The 22,376-nt window shown below is 45.5% G+C and overlaps 1 protein-coding gene across 4 annotated transcripts; it reads left to right on the top strand.

Annotated features, from left to right (window-relative positions):
• Positions 1 to 340: 340 nt before the first annotated feature.
• Positions 341 to 21,388, top strand: siah1 (siah E3 ubiquitin protein ligase 1). 4 transcript variants are annotated; one of them, XM_084168560.1, is made up of 4 exons: positions 354 to 504; positions 11,445 to 11,540; positions 11,684 to 11,740; positions 19,514 to 21,388. In XM_084168560.1, the coding sequence occupies exons 2-4, from the start codon at positions 11,516 to 11,518 to the stop codon at positions 20,362 to 20,364; spliced, it is 933 nt and encodes a 310-aa protein (XP_084024686.1). In that variant the 5' UTR covers positions 354 to 504; positions 11,445 to 11,515; the 3' UTR covers positions 20,365 to 21,388. The 4 variants fall into 4 exon arrangements, with proteins under 4 accessions (XP_084024687.1, XP_084024686.1, XP_084024688.1 ...); XM_084168562.1 differs by lacking the exon at positions 11,445 to 11,540 and adding an exon at positions 4,469 to 4,697; XM_084168561.1 differs by lacking the exon at positions 11,445 to 11,540 and having other exon boundaries at positions 341 to 504.
• The last annotated feature ends 988 nt before the right edge of the window (positions 21,389 to 22,376 follow it).

The raw sequence follows: 22,376 nt of genomic DNA, 5'->3' as shown, positions 1-22,376 counted from the left end.
AAGTTACGTTGCTGATTACAATTTTGGACAGGTAACTAGTAACTAACGGATTACATTTAGAAAGTAGACTACCCAACACGGCATAGCCATAGGCCTTTTTTTATTTCCACTTTCCAATTTACATTACAGTGGTTCCATTACAGGAGAATGAGTGGTTTAGTAGCCCAAGTAAATGCAGAGTGTGGTAGATTATGCTCACAAATAAAGCCGAATACCATATTAGCTGCTACTGTTTGAAAACTGTAGAGATTTTGTCATGACACCTACTACAACCATTAGTGCATTCATGTTGCTAAAGCGCGCGCTCTCGTGAGAAACTATTTCAACAACTGTGCGCGGTCCTGAGGCCGGTGAGTACTTGGACGATAGGCGTCTCGTCTCCAGTACAGCGCAAATGTGGAAACACTGTAGCTAACGAGTGAAGGACTGTAGAATTGGAGCGGAATCCCTTGTGGATTACGTCGCGGTAGCTAGCTACAATATTAAAAGGATATTTAATCAAAGGTAAGGAGTGCGGATGTTTTACCGGGATGTACTCGAAAAACAACACGGATGCTAACGCCAAGCTAACGTAGTTAGCTAGCCATCTTCTTAATAGCAAGTTCAGCTATCTTAGGTGACGTTAGATAGCTAACGTAACCTACTTGACGTCGTAAACTAGATCTGCTGGGTAACGTTAAATGAACTGGTTAACTAGCTAACTAGATATGTGGACGGTTAAGTGATACTTCCGTTCATCACAGAGGAGGCCTTGCTGTATTACCTAGCTAGGTAATCTAACCTAGCTACAGTACAGTAGCTAACTAATGTTAGCTAGCTGCCTAGTATTGGCTACATTCGGGTAGGCCGCGCTCTATTCACTACTTAACAACTAGCTAACGTTACAGTAGCTAGCTAGTAAGAAAGCTGGCTCCCATGCCATACCAAAATTGGCTGTCAACTCATGCCATTTACCGAAATTGTCAGGTAACGTTACCTAGTTTACGTAGCAAGTGAACATTTTGCGGTTTTGTGAAGCAATGTTGGCTAACTAGCTGCTAGCTAACGAGTCAAATGCGCTTAATTGATTTGTTTGTTGTAGCTAGCGCATACATTTGCTATGGTGACGACATCGTCTCAGCAGATTTGTTCGCAGAGGCTGGGCCTTCATAGCTAGTTTGTTGAATATACCTACCTTGCAACCTAACACTTGTTTGCTAATTTTTTGAATGTCGAAAATGTCTTAACTTAGCGATGTAATTTGTCAGTGTTACGCTGACATGAATGGGCGCGTTCCAACCTGATTTGATTGAAGACTAGTCCAATCAGATGTGGCAGGTGCAGCATCACTTCTGTCAACCTTTACTTTATATTCCTAATCCCGTGTTTCTGCATAAATCTTGAAATCAGAATATAGCATATTTTCCTCTGAAAATATAGCAGGTCGTTGTCAATAAAACATCACCATACGGTGCAGAGCATTCGATTTGGCTGCTGGGGGCAAGGAGATCCCCAGCTCCTCTAAAACCATTGACAACTCCGTGCCGTTCAAGGGCTTGTGAAGTAAATGTTAATTATTTGGTTTTGCATATCATGATCTCTTGAAGAGCATAGTCAGAACGACACACTTACGATAATTCCATGCAAAACAATAGTGCAGATTTAGCATGCTTTTCATGATCAGTAAGCATGTAATTTCAGATACAGTACGTGAGAGTAGCCTCGCCATATGTCTCTCAAATGCCACCAGTAATTGGATATTTGAGTGATATAAAAATTAACTATGCCTGGAAAGTATGAGTGGTTTAGGTTAATTTCCCATCATACAACATTGTTTTTAAGAGTGTTGGTCAGCATGTCTTCACTGACATTTTCAACATGTCCCTTACTGAGTCTGTAATACCAACATGTTTCAAGCAGACCACCATAGTCCCTGTTCCCAAAAACACTAAGATAACCTGACTAAATGACTACCGACCCATAGAACTCACGTCTGTAGCCATGAAGTGCTTTGAAAGGCTGGTCATGGCTCACATCAACAGCATTATCCCAGAAACCCTAGACCCACTCCAATTTGCATACCGCCCCAACAGATCCACAGATAATGCAATCTCTATTGCACTCCACACTGCCCTTTCCCACCTGGACAAGAGGAACACCTATGTGAGAATGCTATTCATTGATTACAGCTCAGCGTTCAACACCATAGTGCCCTCAATGCTCATCACTAAGCTAAGGATCCTGGGACTAAACACCTCCCTCTGCAACTGGATCCTGGACTTCCTGACGGACCGCCCCCAGGTGGTAAGGGTAGGTAACAACACATCTGCCACGCTGATCCTCAACACGGGGGCCCCTCCTGTACTCCCTGTTCACCCATGACTGCATGGCCAGGCACGACTCCAACACCATCGTTTGCCGACAACAACAGTGGTAGGCCTGATCACCGACAACGATGAGACAGCCTATAGGGAGGAGGTCCGAGACCTGGTCGTGTGGTGCCAGGATAATAACCTCTCCCTCAACGTGATCAAGACAAAGGAGATGATTGTGGACTACAGGGGGAAAAAAGAAGACTGAGCACGCCCCCATTCTCATTGACGGGGCTGAAGTGGAACAGGTTGAGAGCTTCAAGTTCCTTGGTGTCCACATCACCAACAAACTATATAATGGGTCAAACACACCAATACTGTCGTGAAGAGGGTACGACAAAGCAGATTCCCCCTCAGGAGACTTGGCATGGGTCCTCAGATCCTCAAAGTTCTACAGCTGCACCATCGAGAGCATCCTGACTGGTTGCATCACTGCCTGGTATGGCGACTGCTCTGCCTCCGACCGCAAGGTACTACAGAGGGTAGTGCGTACGGCCCAGTACATCACTGGGGCCAAGCTTCCTGCCATCCAGGACCTATATACCAGGCGGTGTCAGAGGAAGGCCCTAAAAATGGTCAAAGACTCCAGCCACCCTAGTCATAGACTGTTCTCTCTGCTACCGCACGGCAATTGTGCGCCGCCCCATGGGTCTCCCGGTCGCGGCCGGCTACGACAGAGCCTGAATTCGAACCAGGATCTCTAGTGGCACAGCTAGCACTGCGATGCAGTGCCTTAAACCACTGCACCACGCGGGAATATAAATATACACTATATGACCAAAATTATGTGGACATATGCTCGTTGAACATCTCATTCCAAAATCATGGTCCCCCCTTTACTGCTGTAACAGCCTCCACTCTTCTGGGAAGGCTTTCCACTACATGTTGGAACATTTCTGCAAGGACTTGCTTCCATTCAGCCACAAGCATTAGTGAGGTTGGGCGATTAGGCCTGGCTCGCAGTTGGCGTTCCAATTAATCCCAAAGGGGTTTGATGGGGTTGAGGTCAGGGCTCTGTGCAGGCCAGTCAAGTTCTTCCACCGATCTCGACAAACCATTTCTGTATGGACCTCGCTTTGTGCACGGGGGCATTGTCATGCTGGAACAGGAAAGGGCCTTCCCCAAACTGTTGCCACAAAGTTGGAAGCACAGAATCGTCTAGAATGTCGTTGTATGCTGTAGTGTTAAGATTTCCCTTCACTGGAACTTAAGCGGCCTAGCCCGAACCGTGAAAAACAGCCCCAGACAATTACTCCTCCTCCACCAAACTTTACAGTTGGCACTATGCATTGGGGCAGGTTGCCTTCTCCTGGCATCCGCCAAACCCAGATTAGTCGGTCGGACTGCCAGATGGTGAAGCTTGATTCATCACTCCAGAGAACGCATTTCCACTTCTCCAGAGACCAATGGCGGCGAGCTTTACACCACTCCAGCCGACGCTTGGCATTGCGCATGGTGATCTTAGGCTTGTGTGCGGCTGCTCGGCCATGGAAACCCATTTCATGTAGCTCCAGACGAACAGTTCTTGTGCTGACGTTGCTTCCAGAGACAGTTTGGAACTCTGTAGTGAGTGTTGCAACCGAGGGAAGACAATTTTTTACATGCTATGCGCTTCAGCACTCGGCAGTCCCGTTCTGTGAGCTTGTGTGGCCTACCACTTCGCGGCTGAGCAGTTGTTGCTCCTAGACATTTCAACAATAACAGCACTTACAGTTGACCGGGGCAGCTCTAGCAGGGCAGAAATTTGACGAACTGACTTGTTGGAAAGGTGGCATCCTATGATGGTGCTAAGTTGAAAGTCACTGAGCTCTTCAGTACAGGCCGTTCTACTGACAATGTTTGTCTATGGAGATTGCATGGCGGTGTGCTCAATTTTATACACCTGTCAGCCATGGCTGTGGCTGAATAGCCGAATCCACTAATTTGAAGGGGTTTCCACATACTTTTGGCGATGTAGTGTATGTTCTAAAATGTTAATGTCTAGTTGCAGGTGGATCGTTAGATAAAACAATATATATATAATTTATTAAAATCAGTTTTTTTGCTCCATGACGTAATCCAAAAATGTGTACGTCACCATCTTGTATTTTCAAATCTTCTCTCTTTGATTGAAACAGGTGGGTCCACCCCAAAGTGCTGCATGTCATGACACTGACCTGTCTCGATCAGGGGTGATGGAAGATTTGAAATCGACAAGATGGTGGCGTACACATTGTTGGATTACTTCATGGAGAAAAACATTTTATTTATTTTCTAAATTAAAACGAACCACCTGCAACTGGACACATACATTTTAAAAGACACCATCTTCGTTCGATTCAGCCAAACCTGTATCTCCAATACCAGGTTAGTTAAAATCTATGCCAAAGTTTTGGTATAGGCCAACCTGTAACGCCCAGTAAGGGATACCAAAGATCTTTGGTTATATCACATTATCAGGTGTACATTCTGTAGCTACATGTCTACGTATTTCAAGGAAACTGGTCATTCAAAGGAGCTATTTGCCAATCGTGCTATTGTTGTGATTTGTTGATACAATTCTGCAAATACTTTTTCTGATTTCCTTACGTCCTTGATTGGATGTAATTGTGCACTGCATCCATCTCATGTCCAATGTATCAGCTACGACAGAGAACCTTGTCTTTGTATTATGTTTGTGTGATTTTACTTAGCCTAACAATCTTATTTTTAGGACTAATGTTTCAGACCTCTGTTGGTTGGAAAAAATGCACCAAAAACTGCCAGTATTGATGGTGTGTTATGTCTGGCCTTGGTTTAATAAATTAAATGGCTGACTGCCTGTTTTCATGACTGTAGTAGCCTGTCCTTTGTCGCTCCCTGACTTGCTGGCAGCTGCACATGCATAGTGAATTGAACATGGTAACACCCAGATAGTGACAGGCTGACAGCTGTCTCTAGCAGCGGGAGGTCCAGTTTGGTAACTCACTCACTGGCTCTTAGGCCAATCTATGATGCAGAATCCCTCTCTCCTGCATCATAGATTGGCCTAATGAACATGCTACTGGACGTGTGTGTGTTTTGCAGAAGAGCGGGCTGGATGTTTGAAGGTGGGTGTTTCTGCCTTCAGATTCCAACCCTCAATGTAACGTCTCCACGGCAACACATGCTTCTGCTAATAATGCTCTTCTGTCCAGGGTGAGTTGGCTGCTTTGCCCAGGCTGCTCTTGTCTACCAGGATGTTGAGTGAATAACTACTCTGTTTCTGGGGTTGAGCAAACCATAAGCAAACTTCTGCGTATAGGAAACTATTATTATATTTTTGCGACGGGGGTGTCACAAAGCAGGCTACTATTTTTGCAGTTGAAATGTGAGAGCTAGGTTCTGTTAGGAGTTTCTCCAACCTGAAACTGTGTTTGGCTAATGGCTATGTTTGTGGGCAGCGTAGTTTCCTGCTCTGTCAGTAAACAATTAGTTCCTTTGTGTTATTCTTGCTCCTAGATGAGTTGTTGTTTTGTATTGGTTTGCTCTGCCATGGTAGGAGGGTTGCCTGTGCTTGCTTTATGAGGAGGTGGATTGGGTTGTCACTGCAGCTGTGTACATGGAATGGTGTGTTTCCATGGATGCATTCAAGAGTGAAAGTAGGCTAGGCCCCTCTGTCTGATCAGACTACTGCAATGCCTTTGTCAGCCAAAGTGTCTTTCTGTCTTTGTCTCGGTATTGTTGTCAAGGTGTTTTTTGTGGCAGAACCATGGTACATTTCCACTGGGCAACCTGTTTTGCATCCTCCTGGCTGTGAGTCCTATGCATTCTGTCCTTTTGCAGGTGTCTACAGCTTGGATGTAGCCTAAATACACTGCTCAAAAAAATAAAGGGAACACTTAAACACAATGTAACTCCAAGTCAATCACACTTCTGTGAAATCAAACTGTCCATTTAGGAAGCAACACTGATTGACAATAAATTTCACATGCTGTTGTGCAAATGGAATAGACAACAGGTGGAAATTATAGGCAATTAGCAAGACACCCCCAATAAAGAAGTGGTTCTGCAGGTGGTGACCACAGACCACTTCTCAGTTCCTATGCTTCCTGGCTGATGTTTTGGTCACTTTTGAATGCTGGCGGTGCTTTCACTCTAGTGGTAGCATGAGACGGAGTCTACAACCCACACAAGTGGCTCAGGTAGTGCAGCTCATCCAGGATGGCACATCAATGCGAGCTGTGGCAAGAAGGTTTGCTGTGTCTGTCAGCGTAGTGTCCAGAGCATGGAGGCGCTACCAGGAGACAGGCCAGTACATCAGGAGACGTGGAGGAGGCCGTAGGAGGGCAACAACCCAGCAGCAGGACTGCTACCTCCGCCTTTGTGCAAGGAGGAGCACTGCCAGAGCCCTGCAAAATGACCTCCAGCAGGCCACAAATGTGCATGTGTCTGCTCAAACGGTCAGAAACAGACTCCATGAGGGTGGTATGAGGGCCTGACGTCCACAGGTGGGGGTTATGCTTACAGCCCAACACTGTGCAGGACGTATGGCATTTGCCAGAGAACACCAAGATTGGCAAATTCGCCACTGGCGCCCTGTGCTCTTCACAGATGAAAGCAGGTTCACACTGAGCACATGTGACAGACGTGACAGAGTCTGGAGACGCCGTGGAGAACGTTCTGCTGCCTGCAACATCCTCCAGCATGACTGGTTTGGCGGTGGGTCAGTCATGGTGTGGGGTGGCATTTCTTTGGGGGGCCGCACAGCCCTCCATGTGCTCGCCAGAGGTAGCCTGACTGCCATTAGGTACCGAGATGAGATCCTCAGACCCCTTGTGAGACCATATGCTGGTGCGGTTGGCCCTGGGTTCCTCCTAATGCTAGACCTCATGTGGCTGGAGTGTGTCAGCAGTTCCTGCAAGAGGAAGGCATTGATGCTATGGACTGGCCCGCCCGTTCCCCAGACCTGAATCCAATTGAGCACATCTGGGACATCATGTCTCGCTCCATCCACCAACGCCACGTTGCAACACAGACTGTCCAGGAGTTGGCGGATTCTTTAGTCCAGGTCTGGGAGGAGATCCCTCAGGAGACCATCCACCACCTCATCAGGAGCATGCCCAGGCGTTGTAGGGAGGTCATACAGGCACGTGGAGGCCACACACACTACTGAGCCTCATTTTGACTTGTTTTAAGGACATTACATCAAAGTTGGATCAGACTGTAGTGTGGTTTCCCACTTTAATTTTGAGGGTGACTCCAAATCCAGACCTCCATTGGTTGATACATTTGATTTCCATTGATCATTTTTGTGTGATTTTGTTGTCAGCACATTCAACTATGTAAAGAAAAAAGTATTTAATAAGATTATTTCATTCATTCAGATCTAGGATGTGTTATTTTAGTGTTCCCTTAATTTTTTTGAGCAGTGTATTATGACACTGCTGTCATTAAGATCAAAATGCATGTGCCACTTCCCTCCCTTTTTAACAATAAGCTTGACAAAGGTTTTTTTAGTCATATTCTTTTAAACCAAGGGCTAGGCTATATCCAAATGACTGTGAATGTGGCTTTAATAGTCATTATACTGTAAGAACAACCATAAGAGCTACCCTTTTGCATGCTGCTACTGCTGTTTTATGTGCTCTGCCTGGCACCTGCCTCTTTGAGTTACCTTTTGTTCACCAGCCTGTAGCAGGATGCCAAAGAATATCCAGCTGTTTTTAGTAGTTAGAATACCTCTGTTTGTAATACATTTTAGCAAACACTCTTATCCAGAGCGACTTACATTAGTGCATTCATCTTACTTTGTCTCACCTAGCAGTCTTATCACAATCTAGCAAGTACCTCACTTTCAAATATTATTCAGGGAGGGGAGGAAAGTGCAGTTAATGTGCCTTCTGCCTAGTTTATTGACAGTTTATTAGTATTGTTAGGTTGGTAATGAGGTCAGTATAGAAATAGATGGTAAAGTATTGTTGCTGTTCTAGCACTTAATGAGAGAATTTACGATATACCATCATACCTGTTGCTGAAACCTATTTCAACACGTTTGGTCTAAGTTAGATGGTCTGAATGATTGAGAGACCAATGGTCTGACTACCTGTACTTTGACTTCTAAGGATTGACTTTGGTCATACTGATGTTTCACTTTGCTCTCAAAGACCGGGCATGTCTCTGAATAAGTTAATTGGAAGTCTATTTGGATTAGACAGTAGCTACAACGGTTACATTTCCACATTCCATGACTAGGGCTGGCATAATTACCATATAACTGTGTACCCAACAGTTATGGGCGAAGACCATCATGAGAATAAAATAACCATCAGAACCAGTTTTTTGTGTGTGTGTGGAACAAACCACTGACTGAAGATGGGACGGCCGGGAATTTGTGCAGTTTGTGTCAGTTTCTGCTGTACAACGTGATCAAACTTTGTTGCTCCTTGCTGAAACAAGCGAGGTGTTGTAGCAAATGAGTCTATAGTTGCCTGGGCAACATCCCCCTCCCTGCAGTAGCAGTGCATGGATTCAGGATCAGAGGAGAAAATGTGTTTAAATTTTTTTAAATTACAAAACAATATTCGAACAGTTAACGGTGACCGCGGTCATTTAGCTGACCAATAAGTCATCCAAAATTCCATGACCGTCACAGCCCTGTCCATGACTTGTGTGTGTTAAGAGTTTATGTAGTGTTTTTGCTATCCACTCTGAACATTGTGCTGTGCATTTGTAATGTATACTCTGACCTGTGTTTGCGATTAGGGTGTCCACTCCACTGTGAGGCTGTTATGGGACCGGGGGTCACTGAGTGTAAGTAACAGTACTTGTGTGTTCTCCGGCTCTCGACTCTCTCTCCAGTTTCTTTGTCTAGGCTGCGTGGTCAGAGGAAGGGAGGGAGGCAGGCAGGCAGGATGGTGTCAGCCCTACTGGAGGTGGAGCTGTAATCTGAGAAGGGCTGAGCCCAGGAGAAGGGCCCCACTCCTCAGAAGGGAGAAAGAGGGTGGGGGAGAGCGTGAGCATGCGCTCTCCAGTCATTGGACTCCTTAGCCTACAGGGAGCAGTGCAGGCGTCAGGCAAGGGGGACTGCTCTGTGGTGCTTAGCCAGGACTGTCTGTTTCACCCTACTGCCTGCCTGGGAGATCCCCCCCCCCCCCCCCTCTCTCTGCCTGGAGCGGCTGACTTCTCCACTGACTGACTGGATCACTCAGAGGATACAGTAGGGAGTGGTTACTTACACCAGGGTTTGACTGCACTTTCAGGAGAAGGAGACTGCCAGTGTTTTCCTTAGCTTCCTCTTCAACGTGCTCCATTTCTTTCCCTGGCTGGGCAGGCCGCTGCCTGCTAGGCTCTGGGAGCTGGATATACTTGTAACATTCCTGGATTACAGCTACGTGTTTATTTTTTTTCTTCTCTATTTGTCCCCCTCCGACCCGTGGCTCCTCCACCCTTCCTTGGCCTTTTCCTGGGCTGCACTTAAAAGAGGATTTTTGGCTCTTAAGACTCCAGCCTCCTGCCCTCTGCCGTGCTGGTGAAAGAAGTGCCTGAATCGGAGTGTCTGGCTCTGTTTGAGGCGTCCAGCCCGCCAAGGTGTCTGGCCCTGGACCCCCAGGCTCTGAGTGCAGTAGTACATCTGTTTTCCGATGGGGGTTTAAGTAGAGCCCTAGAGAGAGGGAGAGTGACCGGAAAGGATCTGCTCTCGGTTATGGGCTGTTTTTGTTTCTATGGAAAAATCGCAATGAAGAGTTCCCTCACACTCTCCCTATGTCGGGCAGAGCTAATGTTCAGCCCATGAACTCATGGAAGGGGGTGCTCAAGCTCTTCACGTGCATAGCTGCTAGAACAACCGCCAACAAACCTAAAGGTAACATTTTCCTATTTGCACACTCGGTGGCTCATAAATATTCCCCTGCTCATTTACCGTGAGAATGTCTGTTGGAATGGAATGTTTGCCCCCCCCCCCCCTTCCCCTTGCTCCTCCTATACCTGGGGTGCAATTGTGGTGTCATAAAATACCTACCGGTGTTGACATCTGTCCAGTCATGGCTTTGTTTTCTGCAAGGCACTGCAGATCCTAAGGGCAGGGAATTTTTTATATACTTTGTGTATGCAGGGGTGTGAGACTGGACATGAGTGGAGAACAAAGAATGGCATGTTTGTGTTAAGTAGAAATGCATTTGGTTTTCTGACCCTCTGTACAAACATACCAAACAATTGTCATGGTTGCCAACTCTGTCAATCTGTTCCCTCTTTGTTGTGTTTTGGATGTTACGGCACTTTATTGGAGTGCTTTAAAGTGGTGTGTGTGTGTGTGTTCCTCTCCCCTGCAGCAGTGTGTGTGGAGGGCACATGCAGACGGCGTGTTTGACAGTAAACAGCAGTCGGAGTTTACAGTAGGGGGGCAGGCTGAGACTCTCCACCTCTCCTCTCCTAGGCCACGCTGACTCAAAGCCAGGCGCCTGCATGGAGGAGGCTGCTGCTGAAGCACATAATAGTGTTTGTTTTGGGTTTAGCCTACATCTGCTAGTTTCTGGTGCTCCTTACCGGCCGTCATCCTAGATAAGTCATATTTTAACGGGGTAGTGACGTGAATTCATAGATTTACCCTCACTCAAAGACATGATTCAACAAATGGGCTAGACCGGAAGTAGCCTAAATGATCAAACAAAAGATCTGACATGAGTTCTGTGCAGAAATGTGGATCAATATTAATCATATATGCCATTTAGCAGAAGCTTTTATCCAATGCAGCTTAGTCATGTGTGCATACATTTTACGTGCAGGTGGTCCCCGGGCATCAAACCCACTGTCCTGGCGTTGCAAGCGCCATGCTCTACCAACTGAGTAACAGAGGACCACAATCAAGACCTCAATCAGTGGACTGATTTTAGTAAAAATATTTAAATGTTAGTGTCAGTTAGCTAGGATGTAACCAGTTCTAGTTGTTGTAATGTGATAGTAGGCTTAAAGGTTGTGCTGAGAATAGACTAAAGGGGGAAATCGATGCTTCATGTAATGTACTTTGCATTAGTGTTGTTAACCCATTGCATGATAAAAGCTGTGGGTTTCCAGTATTAGCGCTCTAGCCATGGCATTTTTGTTTCCACAGCTCACTGATTTAACAACACTTAATTTGTATCGGTGATGTTTGGGCAGGTCTGAGTCAGTCCCCAACACATGTCCACCTTCATACTATAGCTAGAACTGTTGACCATGACCGGCCCTGAATGGTTGCCCTGCAGAGAACAGAAGGTGGGCATATGGGCCTTTACAGAACTCTGAGACTGCAGTGATGCTGATTGATGTGTTTCTATGGCTACCTCGGCTCCATTTTACTTGATTTGTTTTTGTTTTTACTCCACTAGTTAACCTCTATTTTCTCTCTCCCCTTTCAGAGTTACCCACATTTCAAGAGAAGAAGAAAGCCTTATTTGGGAATCTTATGGACGAAGGCAAGCAACATTTTCTTTCTCTTGTGTTTCTGTGTGTGTTTGGGTTAACCCAAGGGAAGCAGCTTGTTTGATAAAGCAGGGGAGGTGTTTGGAGGATTGTAGAGGTCATCTAATGAAGGCCCGGTGAGTGTGATTGGTAGACTGAGGAGAGGCCATCACCCTGAGCTGGTTTAGTAATCAACTCCTCTCCATCTGGAGGGACATATTGAGCCTCTCCTCCTCGTGTGCCATTCACCCCAGCTTCCCAACACACGGGATGGGAGGAGAGAGTCCGAACGCAACCGAATCCCAACCTATTGTCTGTAAAATCAAATTGTATTGGTCACATACATATTTAGCAGATGTTATTGCGGGTGTAGCGAAATGCTTGTGTTACTACTGCACTGTTGGAGCTAGGATCTAACAATACACAAATCTAAAAGTAAATAATGGAATTAAGAAATATATAAATATTAGGACGAGCAATGTCGGAGTGGCATTGACTAAATAGAATAGAATACAGTATATACAGTTGAAGTCGTAAGTTTACATACACTTAGGTTGGAGTCATTAAAAGCTGTTTTTCAACCACTCCACAAATTTCTTGTTAACAAACTATAGTTTTGGCAAGTCGGTTAGGACATCTACTTTGTGCATGACACAAGTAATTTTTCCAACAATTATTTACAGACAGATTATTTCACTTATTGTATCACAATTCCAGTGGGTCAGAAGTTTACATACACTAAGTTGACGGTGCCTTTAAACAGCTTGGAAAATTCCAAAAAATGATGTCATGGCTTCTGATAGGCGAATTGACATAATTTGAGTCAATTTGAGGTGTACTGTATTTCAAGGCCTACCTTCAAACTCAGTGCCTCTTTGCTTGACATCATGAGAAAATCTAAAGAAATCAGCCAAGACCTCAGAAAAATAATTGTAGACCTCCACAAGTCTGGTTCATCCTTGGGAGCAATTTCCAAACGCCTGAAGGTACCACGTTCATCTGTACAAACAATAGTATGCAAATATAAACACCATGGGACCACGCAGCCTTCATACCGCTCAGGAAGGAGACGCGTTATGTCTCCTAGAGATGAACGTACTTTGGTGCGAAAATCCACAGTAAAACGAGTCCTATATCAACATAACCTGACAGGCCGCTCAGCAAGGAAGAAGCCACTGCTCCAAAGCCGCCATAAAAAAGCCAGACTACGGTTTGCAACTGCACGTGGGGACAAAGATCGTACTTTTTGGAGAAATGTCTTCTGGTCTGATGAAACAAAAATTGAACTGTTTGGCCATAATGACCATTGTTATGTTTGGAGGAAAAAGGGGGTGCTTGCAAGCCAAAGAACACCATCCCAACCGTGAAGCACGGGGGTGGCAGCATCATGCTGTGGGGGTGCTTTGCTGCAGGAGGGACTGGTGCACTTCACAAAATAGATGGCATCATGAGGAAGGAAAATGATGTGGATATATTGAAGCAACATCTCAAGACATCAGTCAGGAAGTTAAAGCTTGGTTGCAAATGGGTCTTCCAAATGGACAATGACCCCAAGCATACTTCCAAAGTTGTGGCAAAATGTCTTAAGGACAACGAAGTCAAGGTATTGGAGAGGCCATCAAAGCCCTGACCTCAATCCTATAGAACATTTGTGGGCAGAACTGAAAAAGCATGTGCGAGCAAGGAGGCCTACAAACCTGACTCAGTTACACCAGCTCTGTCAGGAGGAATGGGCCAAAATTCACCCAACTTATTATGGGAAGCTTGTGGAAGGCTACCTGACACGTTTGACCCAAGTTAAACAATTTAAAGGCAATGCTACAAAATACTAATTGAGTGTATGTAAACTTCTGACCCACTGGGAATGTGATGAAAGAAATAAAAGCTGAAATAAATCATTCTCTCTACTATTATTCTGACATTTCACATTCTTAAAATAAAGTGGTGATCCTAACTGACCTAAGACAGGGAATTTTTACTAGGATTAAATGTCAGGAATTGTGAAAAACTGAGTTTAAATGTATTTGGCTAAGGTATCTGACTTCAACTGTACATATGAGATGAGTAGTAAACATTATTAAAGTGACTAGTGTTCCATTATTTAAAGTGGCCAGTGATTCCATGTCTATGTAGATAGGGCAGCAGCCTCAAAGGTGCAGGGTTGAGTAGCCGGGTGGTACCCGGCTAGTGATGGCTATTTAACAGTTGTTAATTATCCTTCATTGTATTTGTCAAACATGACTGGCGTAAGAAAATAATTGATGTAAATCTTTTTTTCAAATGTAATGATACTGATCTCAAGATGCCCAACGATTGAACAGAGCAGTAGCTGAGTTTATCTGTCTGGATCAAGTGTCATTCTGTGACTGGCTAATATGCCATTTTTTGCAGTGGTATCGAGTGTTGTGATACTAAACCTGATATCGAAGTCAATTCTGGTATCGTGACAACACTAGTCTGCATCCAGCCAGACACTGGCAGGCAGCACAGACTGGGATGAGGGAATAAAATAGAGGAGGCTGCTGGTGCCAAAGCCTCCAGGAGACAGACTAAAGAGCTGTCTGCATCTCCCTTTTCTGCTGTTGCTCTGGAGCACATCACTGCCTTCACGCAGGCTGCAGCAACACACACACAGGCAGATACTGTTACCGTCACTGCAGACTTCTTGCTAAAGGGCTCACTCATGCCCACTTACTAAACCTCACACACTTACAGCCCAGACAGTAGCCAATTGCAATTGTTCCATCTCAACAAGCTGCTTTCTCAGCACCCACACATAGCTCTTGTTTTAGCCCTACTAGTCTTGGCTTTGCCATGTTGTGTTCTGTGCTAATTTGGTCCACAGTTGTTGCTTGTGTATCCAGAGCAGCTCGCTAAAAGGCCCATAAATAGGTGGAGCTTTATCAGAGCAGATGTGTTTACAGGCAGCCTTAATGACACCTACACGCACAGCCCTGCTGCCCAGTCTGCCCCCTCTCCCTTTCCTTGCTTCCCTCCATTTCCCATGTCTTTTTTGGCTGGAGCATAGTGCCCCATCATGGCTGTCTTCCTGCCTGTCTCCCAGTCTCTGAGCTGTGCTGTGGGTTATATAAAGCAGCAGGGCCAGGGGTGAGTCACACCCAGCTCCTGCCAGGCCCAGGGAAAATCAAGCCCTCCCTCCACTCGGCGGGCCGTCCCATCCACAAAGCCCTCAACCGCAGCCTGTTACTATGGGAACAGCTGACAGGAAGCAAGCTAGTACTCTGCTCTCGCATCAATCCTAGTCCACATTGCCGAATGGAATCTTTCCTTTTTTTATGCGACCATTAATCTGTGTTGCTCTCCTGGGCCAGAAATAGCTCCCAAGCTCTGTGCTTGCCCTTCGCTGGTCAGGCTTTATAGACAGATGGGCATATCACAGAACCTCCAGGCTGACCCTCAGAGGGAGGGAGGGAAAAGGCCCATCAGTGTATAGGGCTGCCTGCCTGGAGGCCCCAGCCAGCCCACTGTACTGGGGCTGTGCTATGGGAGGAACATGCCGTTTTCTCTCTGGATGTCAACAATCAGTGAAAACACACATCTTCCTAGAGGCCCAAATGCCTGACCATATATCGCTGTTCATTTACTTGGCATGGGGCTCGACATGGAGAATATGAAATCTAGCGCATGTCTCAGTCTACCTCTCTACAGCTATCGCCATTACTGTTTGTTTTAGTCAGGTATTCATTGATCGTAGTAAGTCCATGGGATCTACAGTATACAGTGCATTCAGAAAGTATTCAGACCCTTTGACTTTTTCTACATTTTGTTACGTTACAGCCTTATTCTAAAATGGATTAAATAATTGTTTTTCCTCAATCTACACACTACCCCATAATGACTAAGCGAAAACAGGTTTTTAGAAATGTTTGCAAATGTATAACTAAAACAGATGCCTTATTTACATAAGTATTCAGACCCTTTGCTATGAGACTCCAAATTGAGCTCAGGTGCATCCTGTTTCCATTGATCATCCTTTATGTTTCTACAACTTGATTGGAGTCCACCTGTGGTAAATTCAATTGATTGGACATTTGGAAAGGCAAACACATGTCTATATAAAGGTCCCACAGTTGACTGTGCGGTACCGGAGCGCCAAGTCTAGGTCCAAGAGGCTTCTAAACAGCTTCTACCCCCAAGCCATAAGACTCCTGAACATCTAATCAAATGGCTACCCAGACTATTTGTATTGCCCTGCCCCTTTTACGCTGCTGCTACTCTCTGTTTATTATCTATGCATAGTCACTTTAATAACTCTACCTACATGTACATATTACCTCGACTAACCGGTGCCCCCGCACATTGACTCGCTATTGTTATTTTTACTGCTGCTCTTTAATTATTTGTTATTTTTATATATACAGTGAGGGGGAAAAAGTATTTGATCCCCTGCTGATTTTGTACTTTTGCCCACTGACAAAGAAATTATCAGTCTATCATTTTAATGGTAGGTTTATTTGAACAGTGAGAGACAGAATAACAACAACAAAAATCCAGAAAAACGCATGTCAAAAATGTTATAAATTGATTTGCATTTTAATAAGGGAAATAAGTATTTGACCCCTCTGCAAAACATGACTTAGTACTTGGTGGCAAAACCCTTGTTGGCAATCACAGAGGTCAGGCGTTTCTTGTAGTTGGCCACCAGGTTTGCACACATCTCAGGAGGGATTTTGTCCCACTCCTCTTTGCAGATCTTCTCCAAGTCATTTAAGGTTTCGAGGCTGACGTTTGGCAACTTGAACCTTCAGCTAACTCCACAGATTTTCTATGGGATTAAGGTCTGGAGACTGGCTAGGCCACTCCAGGACCTTAATGTGCTTCTTCATGAGCCACTCCTTTGTTGCCTTGGCCATGTGTTTTGGGTCATTGTCATGCTGGAATACCCATCCACGACCCATTTTCAATGCCCTGGCTAAGGGAAGGAGGTTCTCACCCAAGATTTGACGGTACATGGCCCCGTCCATCGTCCCTTTTGATGCGGTGAAGTTGTCCTTTCCCCTTAGCAGAAAAACACCCCCAAAGCATAATGTTTCCACCTCCATGTTTTACGGTGGGGATGGTGTTCTTGGGGTCATAGGCAGCATTCCTCCTCCTCCAAACACGCCGAGTTGAGTTGATGCCAAAGAGCTTGATGTTGGTCTCATCTGACCACAACACTTTCACCCAGTTCTCCTCTGAATCATTCAGATGTTCATTGGCAAACTTCAGACGGGCATGTATATGTGCTTTCTTGAGCAGGGGGACCTTGCGGGCGCTGCAGGATTTCAGTCCTTCACGACGTAGTGTGTTACCAATCGTTTTCTTGGTGACTATGGTCCCAGCTGCCTTGAGATCATTGACAAGATCCTCCTGTGTAGTTCTGGGCTGATTCCTCACCGTTCCCATAATCATTGCAACTCCACGAGGTGAGATCTTGCATGGAGCCCTAGCCCGAGGGAGATTGACAGTTATTTTATGTTTCTTCCATTTGCGAATATTCGCACCAACTGTTGTCACCTTCTCACCAAGCTGCTTGCCGATGGTCTTGTAACCCATTCCAGCCTTGTGTAGGTCTACAATCTTGTCCCTGACATCCTTGGAGAGTTCTTTGGTCTTGGCCATGGTGGAGAGTTTGGAATCTGATTGATTGAATGCTTCTGTGGACAGGTGTCTTTTATACAGGTAACAAGCTGAGATTAGGAGCACTCCCTTTAAGGGTGTGTTCCTAATCTCAGCTCGGTACCTGTATAAAAGACACCTGGGAGCCAGAAATCTTTCTGATTGAGAGGGGATCAAATACTTATTTCCCTTATTAAAATGCAAATCAATTCATAACATTTTTGACATGCGTTTTTCTGGTTTTATTTGTTGTTATTCTGTCTCTCACTGTTCAAATAAACCTACCATTAAAATTATAGACTGATCATTTCTTTGTCAGTGGGCAAACGTACAAAATCAGCAGGGGATCAAATACTTTTTATTATTCTTTCTTTAAAACTGCATTGTTGGTTAAGGGCTTGTAAGTAAACTTTTCACTGTAAGGTCTACACCTGTTGTATTCGGCGCATGTGACAAATAAAATGTCAGAGCAAAAACCAAGCCATGAGGTTGTAGGAATTGTCCGTAGAGCTCAGAGACAATGGAAGAAGTTTGGAACCACCAAGACTCTTCCTAAAGCTGGCCACCCAGCCAAACTGAGCAATAGGGGGAGAAGGGCCTTTGTCACCTCTGACCAAGAACCCGATGGTCACTCTTACAGAGCTCCAGAGTTCCTTTGTGGAGATGGGAGAACCTTCCAGAAGGACAACCATCTCTGCAGCACTCCACCAATCAGGCCTTTATGGTAGAGTGGCCAGACGGAAGCCTCTCCTCAGTGAAAGGCACATGACAGCCAGCTTGGAGTTTGCCAAAAGGCACCTAAAGGACTCTCAGACCATGAGAAACAAGATTCTCTGGTCTGATGAAACCCAGATTGATATCTTTGGCCTGAATGCCAAGGGAAAGATTAACAGAGCAAAGTACAGAGAGATCCTTGATGAAAACCTGCTCAGGACCTCTGACTGGGGGCGAAGGTTCACCTTCCAACAGGACAATGACCATAAGCACACAGCCAAGACAACGCAGGAGTGGCTTCGGGACAAGTCTCTGAATGTCCTTGAGTTGCCCAACCAGAGCCCGGACTTGAACCCGATCAAACACCTCTGGAGAGACCTGAAAATAGCTGTGCAACGACACTCCCCATCCAACCTGACAGCGCTTGAGAGGATCTGTAGAGAAGAATGGGAGAGACTCCCCCAATACAGGTGTGCCAAGCTTTTAGCATCATACCCAAGAAGACTCAAGGCTATAATCGCTGCTAAAGGTGCTTCAACAATTTACTGAGGAAAGGGTCTGAATACTTATGTAAATGTGATATTTCCGTTTGTATTTATTTATACATTTGCAAAAATGTCTAAACCTGTTTTTGCCTTGTCATTGTGGGGTATTGTCTTTAGATTGAGGGGGGGGGGGGGGGGGGTGACAATTTTATCCATTTTAGAATAAGGCTGTAACATAACAAAAGATGGAAAAAGTCAAGGGGTCTGAATACTTTCCGAATGCACTGTATGCTGCATATACATTATGTACCCTTCTGTTTTTTTTTTTTTTCTCTTCAGCCTGTTTAGACTTTTCTTTGCACTGAGTGTAACTATGTTTACCCTACCCTCTCATCCTGTTTGAATAGAAGGAAGTTGCCAGTGAACTACCAGTGCAAATGAACAGTAATCACATAAAAATAAAGCATGATGTTAGTCTTTCCAAGATACTAGATCCCTCAAATTCAATTCTGGGCCTTGAAGCCAGTTCCACTGCTTTAAAAAAAATATATTCCCCTCTAATCAGGGACTGATTTAGACCTGGGACACCAGGTGGGTGCAATTAATTATCAGGTAGAACAGAGAACCAGCAGTAGTCTGGACCTCGTAGGGTAAGAGTTTAATACCCCTGTACTAGATCATCAAATTGTTCTACACACAATCACATTCCTTTTGAAATTGTTACATGACATGCTTCAGTAGAACATTTGTAGTTTATAACATAAAGCCCACATGACCTTTGCGCATGTGAATGAACCATGACTATTGTTTAAGAATCTGTGATTGGTCAAGCCTCTCATGCAAACTATTACGTTTGTCCTCGCACTACTTTCACCTATTCTCCTGTCTCCACACCAAATGTATAGTTCATTTATTATCCCGGTGTGTGTGTCTCTCTTTAACCTGTGTTCTCCCTGTGTTTCTCTACAGAAATGAGTCGCCAGACCGCCACAGCGCTGCCCACAGGAACCTCCAAGTGTGCCCCCTCCCAGCGCGTCCCCACCCTGTCTGGCACTACGGCCTCTAACAGCGACCTGGCCAGCCTGTTTGAGTGCCCCGTCTGCTTCGACTATGTGTTGCCCCCCATCCTGCAGTGCCAGAGCGGCCACCTGGTCTGCAGCAACTGCCGGCCCAAGCTCACCTGCTGCCCCACCTGCCGGGGCCCGCTGGGCTCCATCCGGAACCTGGCCATGGAGAAGGTGGCCAACTCTGTGCTGTTCCCCTGCAAGTATGCGTCGTCGGGCTGCGAGGTGACGCTGCCCCACACAGACAAGGCGGAGCACGAGGAGCTGTGTGAGTTCCGGCCGTACTCCTGCCCCTGCCCAGGGGCCTCCTGTAAGTGGCAGGGCTCGTTGGATGCGGTCATGCCCCACCTCATGCACCAGCACAAATCCATCACCACGCTGCAGGGCGAGGACATAGTGTTCCTAGCCACGGACATTAACCTGCCTGGGGCAGTGGACTGGGTCATGATGCAATCCTGCTTCGGCTTCCACTTTATGCTGGTCCTGGAGAAGCAGGAGAAGTACGACGGCCACCAGCAGTTCTTTGCCATCGTGCAGCTGATCGGCACGCGGAAGCAGGCAGAAAACTTTGCCTACCGCCTGGAGCTCAACGGGCATCGGCGACGGCTCACCTGGGAGGCCACGCCCCGCTCCATCCACGAGGGCATCGCCACGGCCATTATGAACAGCGACTGCCTAGTGTTTGACACCTCCATCGCGCAGCTGTTCGCTGAGAACGGTAACCTGGGCATCAACGTCACCATATCCATGTGCTGAGGACTGTCAGGTGGACAGCCACTAACACACACTTTCTCCATCTTTCTCACTCTCACACACTCACACACACACTCACACATACTCGGACACATTTCAGACACTACAGGACACCTGGAGTTGTACCTGGGGGGGTTTGGAGGGAGGGGGGGGGGGGGGGCAAGATCTTTCCCAGGGAACCTGTTGTCTTCGAACAATGTGATTTAGAACGTTCAGATCGGTTAGATTGATGAAAACAATGGAACTCTATCCCTGGGATTCAATTTTAAGCTTCATTACAATATTAATTATATAACTAAAGTAAAGGTATCTTTTTTTTTTTTACTTTAACTTTCTGAGAATAATCCAGCATTGCCCCTTGAACCCAGAGCACACCTGTGGAGTGAACACTTCAACAGGTGGGCTCAGTTTGCCATATTTCTTTCTTTGCAGAGGGAAGCTGGCAGAAGGGGCTCAGGGGATAGACATGGTGGGAAACTGGGAGTGGGAGGAGTCTATTTGAGGGAAGATGGGGAATCAAACTTTTCTTTGAGTTCCATTTATTGTTTTGGATTTTTTGTTCTGTCCTCCCCCGGTATTGTGTGCACAGACATTGGCTGAGAAGAAGCTAGTTTGGTCTCTCTCTGGAGTCCAACGGTTTTAGCCTAAACCACTGAATATCTGACCAGAAATGGGGACAATTTATACAGTTATAATATTATTGTTATTATTCAATGGCTATTGTCATCATAATTATCATTTTTTGTATGGACTTTTAATGAATGAATAAGGCTGTAACCTTGTGGCTAATCTTCAGTGTTTGTAGATAAATTGTGTCGTTCTTTCTAAGACTTCAATGTGTTTTATTTTGTAAGTTAGATTTTTTTCTTCGTTTGTCAGTCTGTCTGTCTACATTCAGTTTGAGGAGTGGGCGACACAAAGCCAAACATCTCTGTGGATACGTAGTACTGTTGCTGGTCCCATCATTATTTTGCTTTTTGTTTTATTTGGTCATTAAATAAATCTATCTTTTTCATACCTTGTGCAATTTCTCCCTCCCTGTGATTTTCTCTTGGCCAGGGTTTCTTAAACTTTGGGTTGGGACCCAAAGTTGTCCCTGGGCATGTGAAAGGTGGGTCGTGAGTTAGGAGAATACATCTACAAAAACACACTATTTCCTCTAAATTAGAGTCACGGGAGGATGGTACATTTCTCATTTAGATCTCGAGCTGAAAAAGTTTAACCCCTGCTATAGGCAACAGCATAATTTCTTGGCAGGGATTTACTCCAACCACACAATTATCCTCCAATCTTTAATAGGTATGTACTATTAGTTCATTTTAAGATCCTGTAAACGAACGGTATCTTTTCAGTTGAGCGTACTAGCGCTTCGCCTGTCTACCGGAAGTTGATGCTGTTGCTATGCAACCTCTTGCTCGCTTGTTTGTTAGACTAGCTAGACATTTTACGATTTCGGGTGTGTTCGTAAATTCAATCTGGAGTGCCAGAGTACGCAAATCCTGAGCGTTGTCAGATTGTCCATTCGTAAATTCAAAGCGTTTCGCTCTCGGAGCGTACACTGGACGCTCTGACGGAGGAGTAGGGTTGATCCGAGCGTTCTGACTTCACAACGGCACCCAAGCTAACTGGCTAACGTTGTCTAGCTTGTTAGCTACTTCCAGACACAAATGAGGGAACGCCTCACACTGGCCATTTTACTCGCCCTAGCAGAGCTGGTTAGGCTGTTTTCATGTTATCTAGAGCGTAGGTGATTAACTGTCCTGCTGGCAACAATTTAATTACGCTCGTTTTTGCCGACGTTTACTGACACCGACCATATTCAACCGGTGTTGAGCATTCGTAAATCCATCAGTTATTCTGCGATCTGGCACATTCAGACGAGAGTGCTCTGAAATCGGAGTAGATAGCCAAAATTAACTATGTCCATTGATAACGCACAACGACTATAGCACTTAGCTAAGAATTACGTGAATAATCAAATCAATAAACGTTGGGTAGTTAGTTAGCATATTGCT

The sequence above is a fragment of the Coregonus lavaretus genome (genome assembly GCF_964263955.1).
Source record: "Coregonus lavaretus genome assembly, chromosome: 9".
In the NCBI taxonomy this organism is placed as follows: domain Eukaryota; kingdom Metazoa; phylum Chordata; class Actinopteri; order Salmoniformes; family Salmonidae; genus Coregonus; species Coregonus lavaretus.
This window is presented reverse-complemented; position numbering and strand designations above follow the sequence as displayed.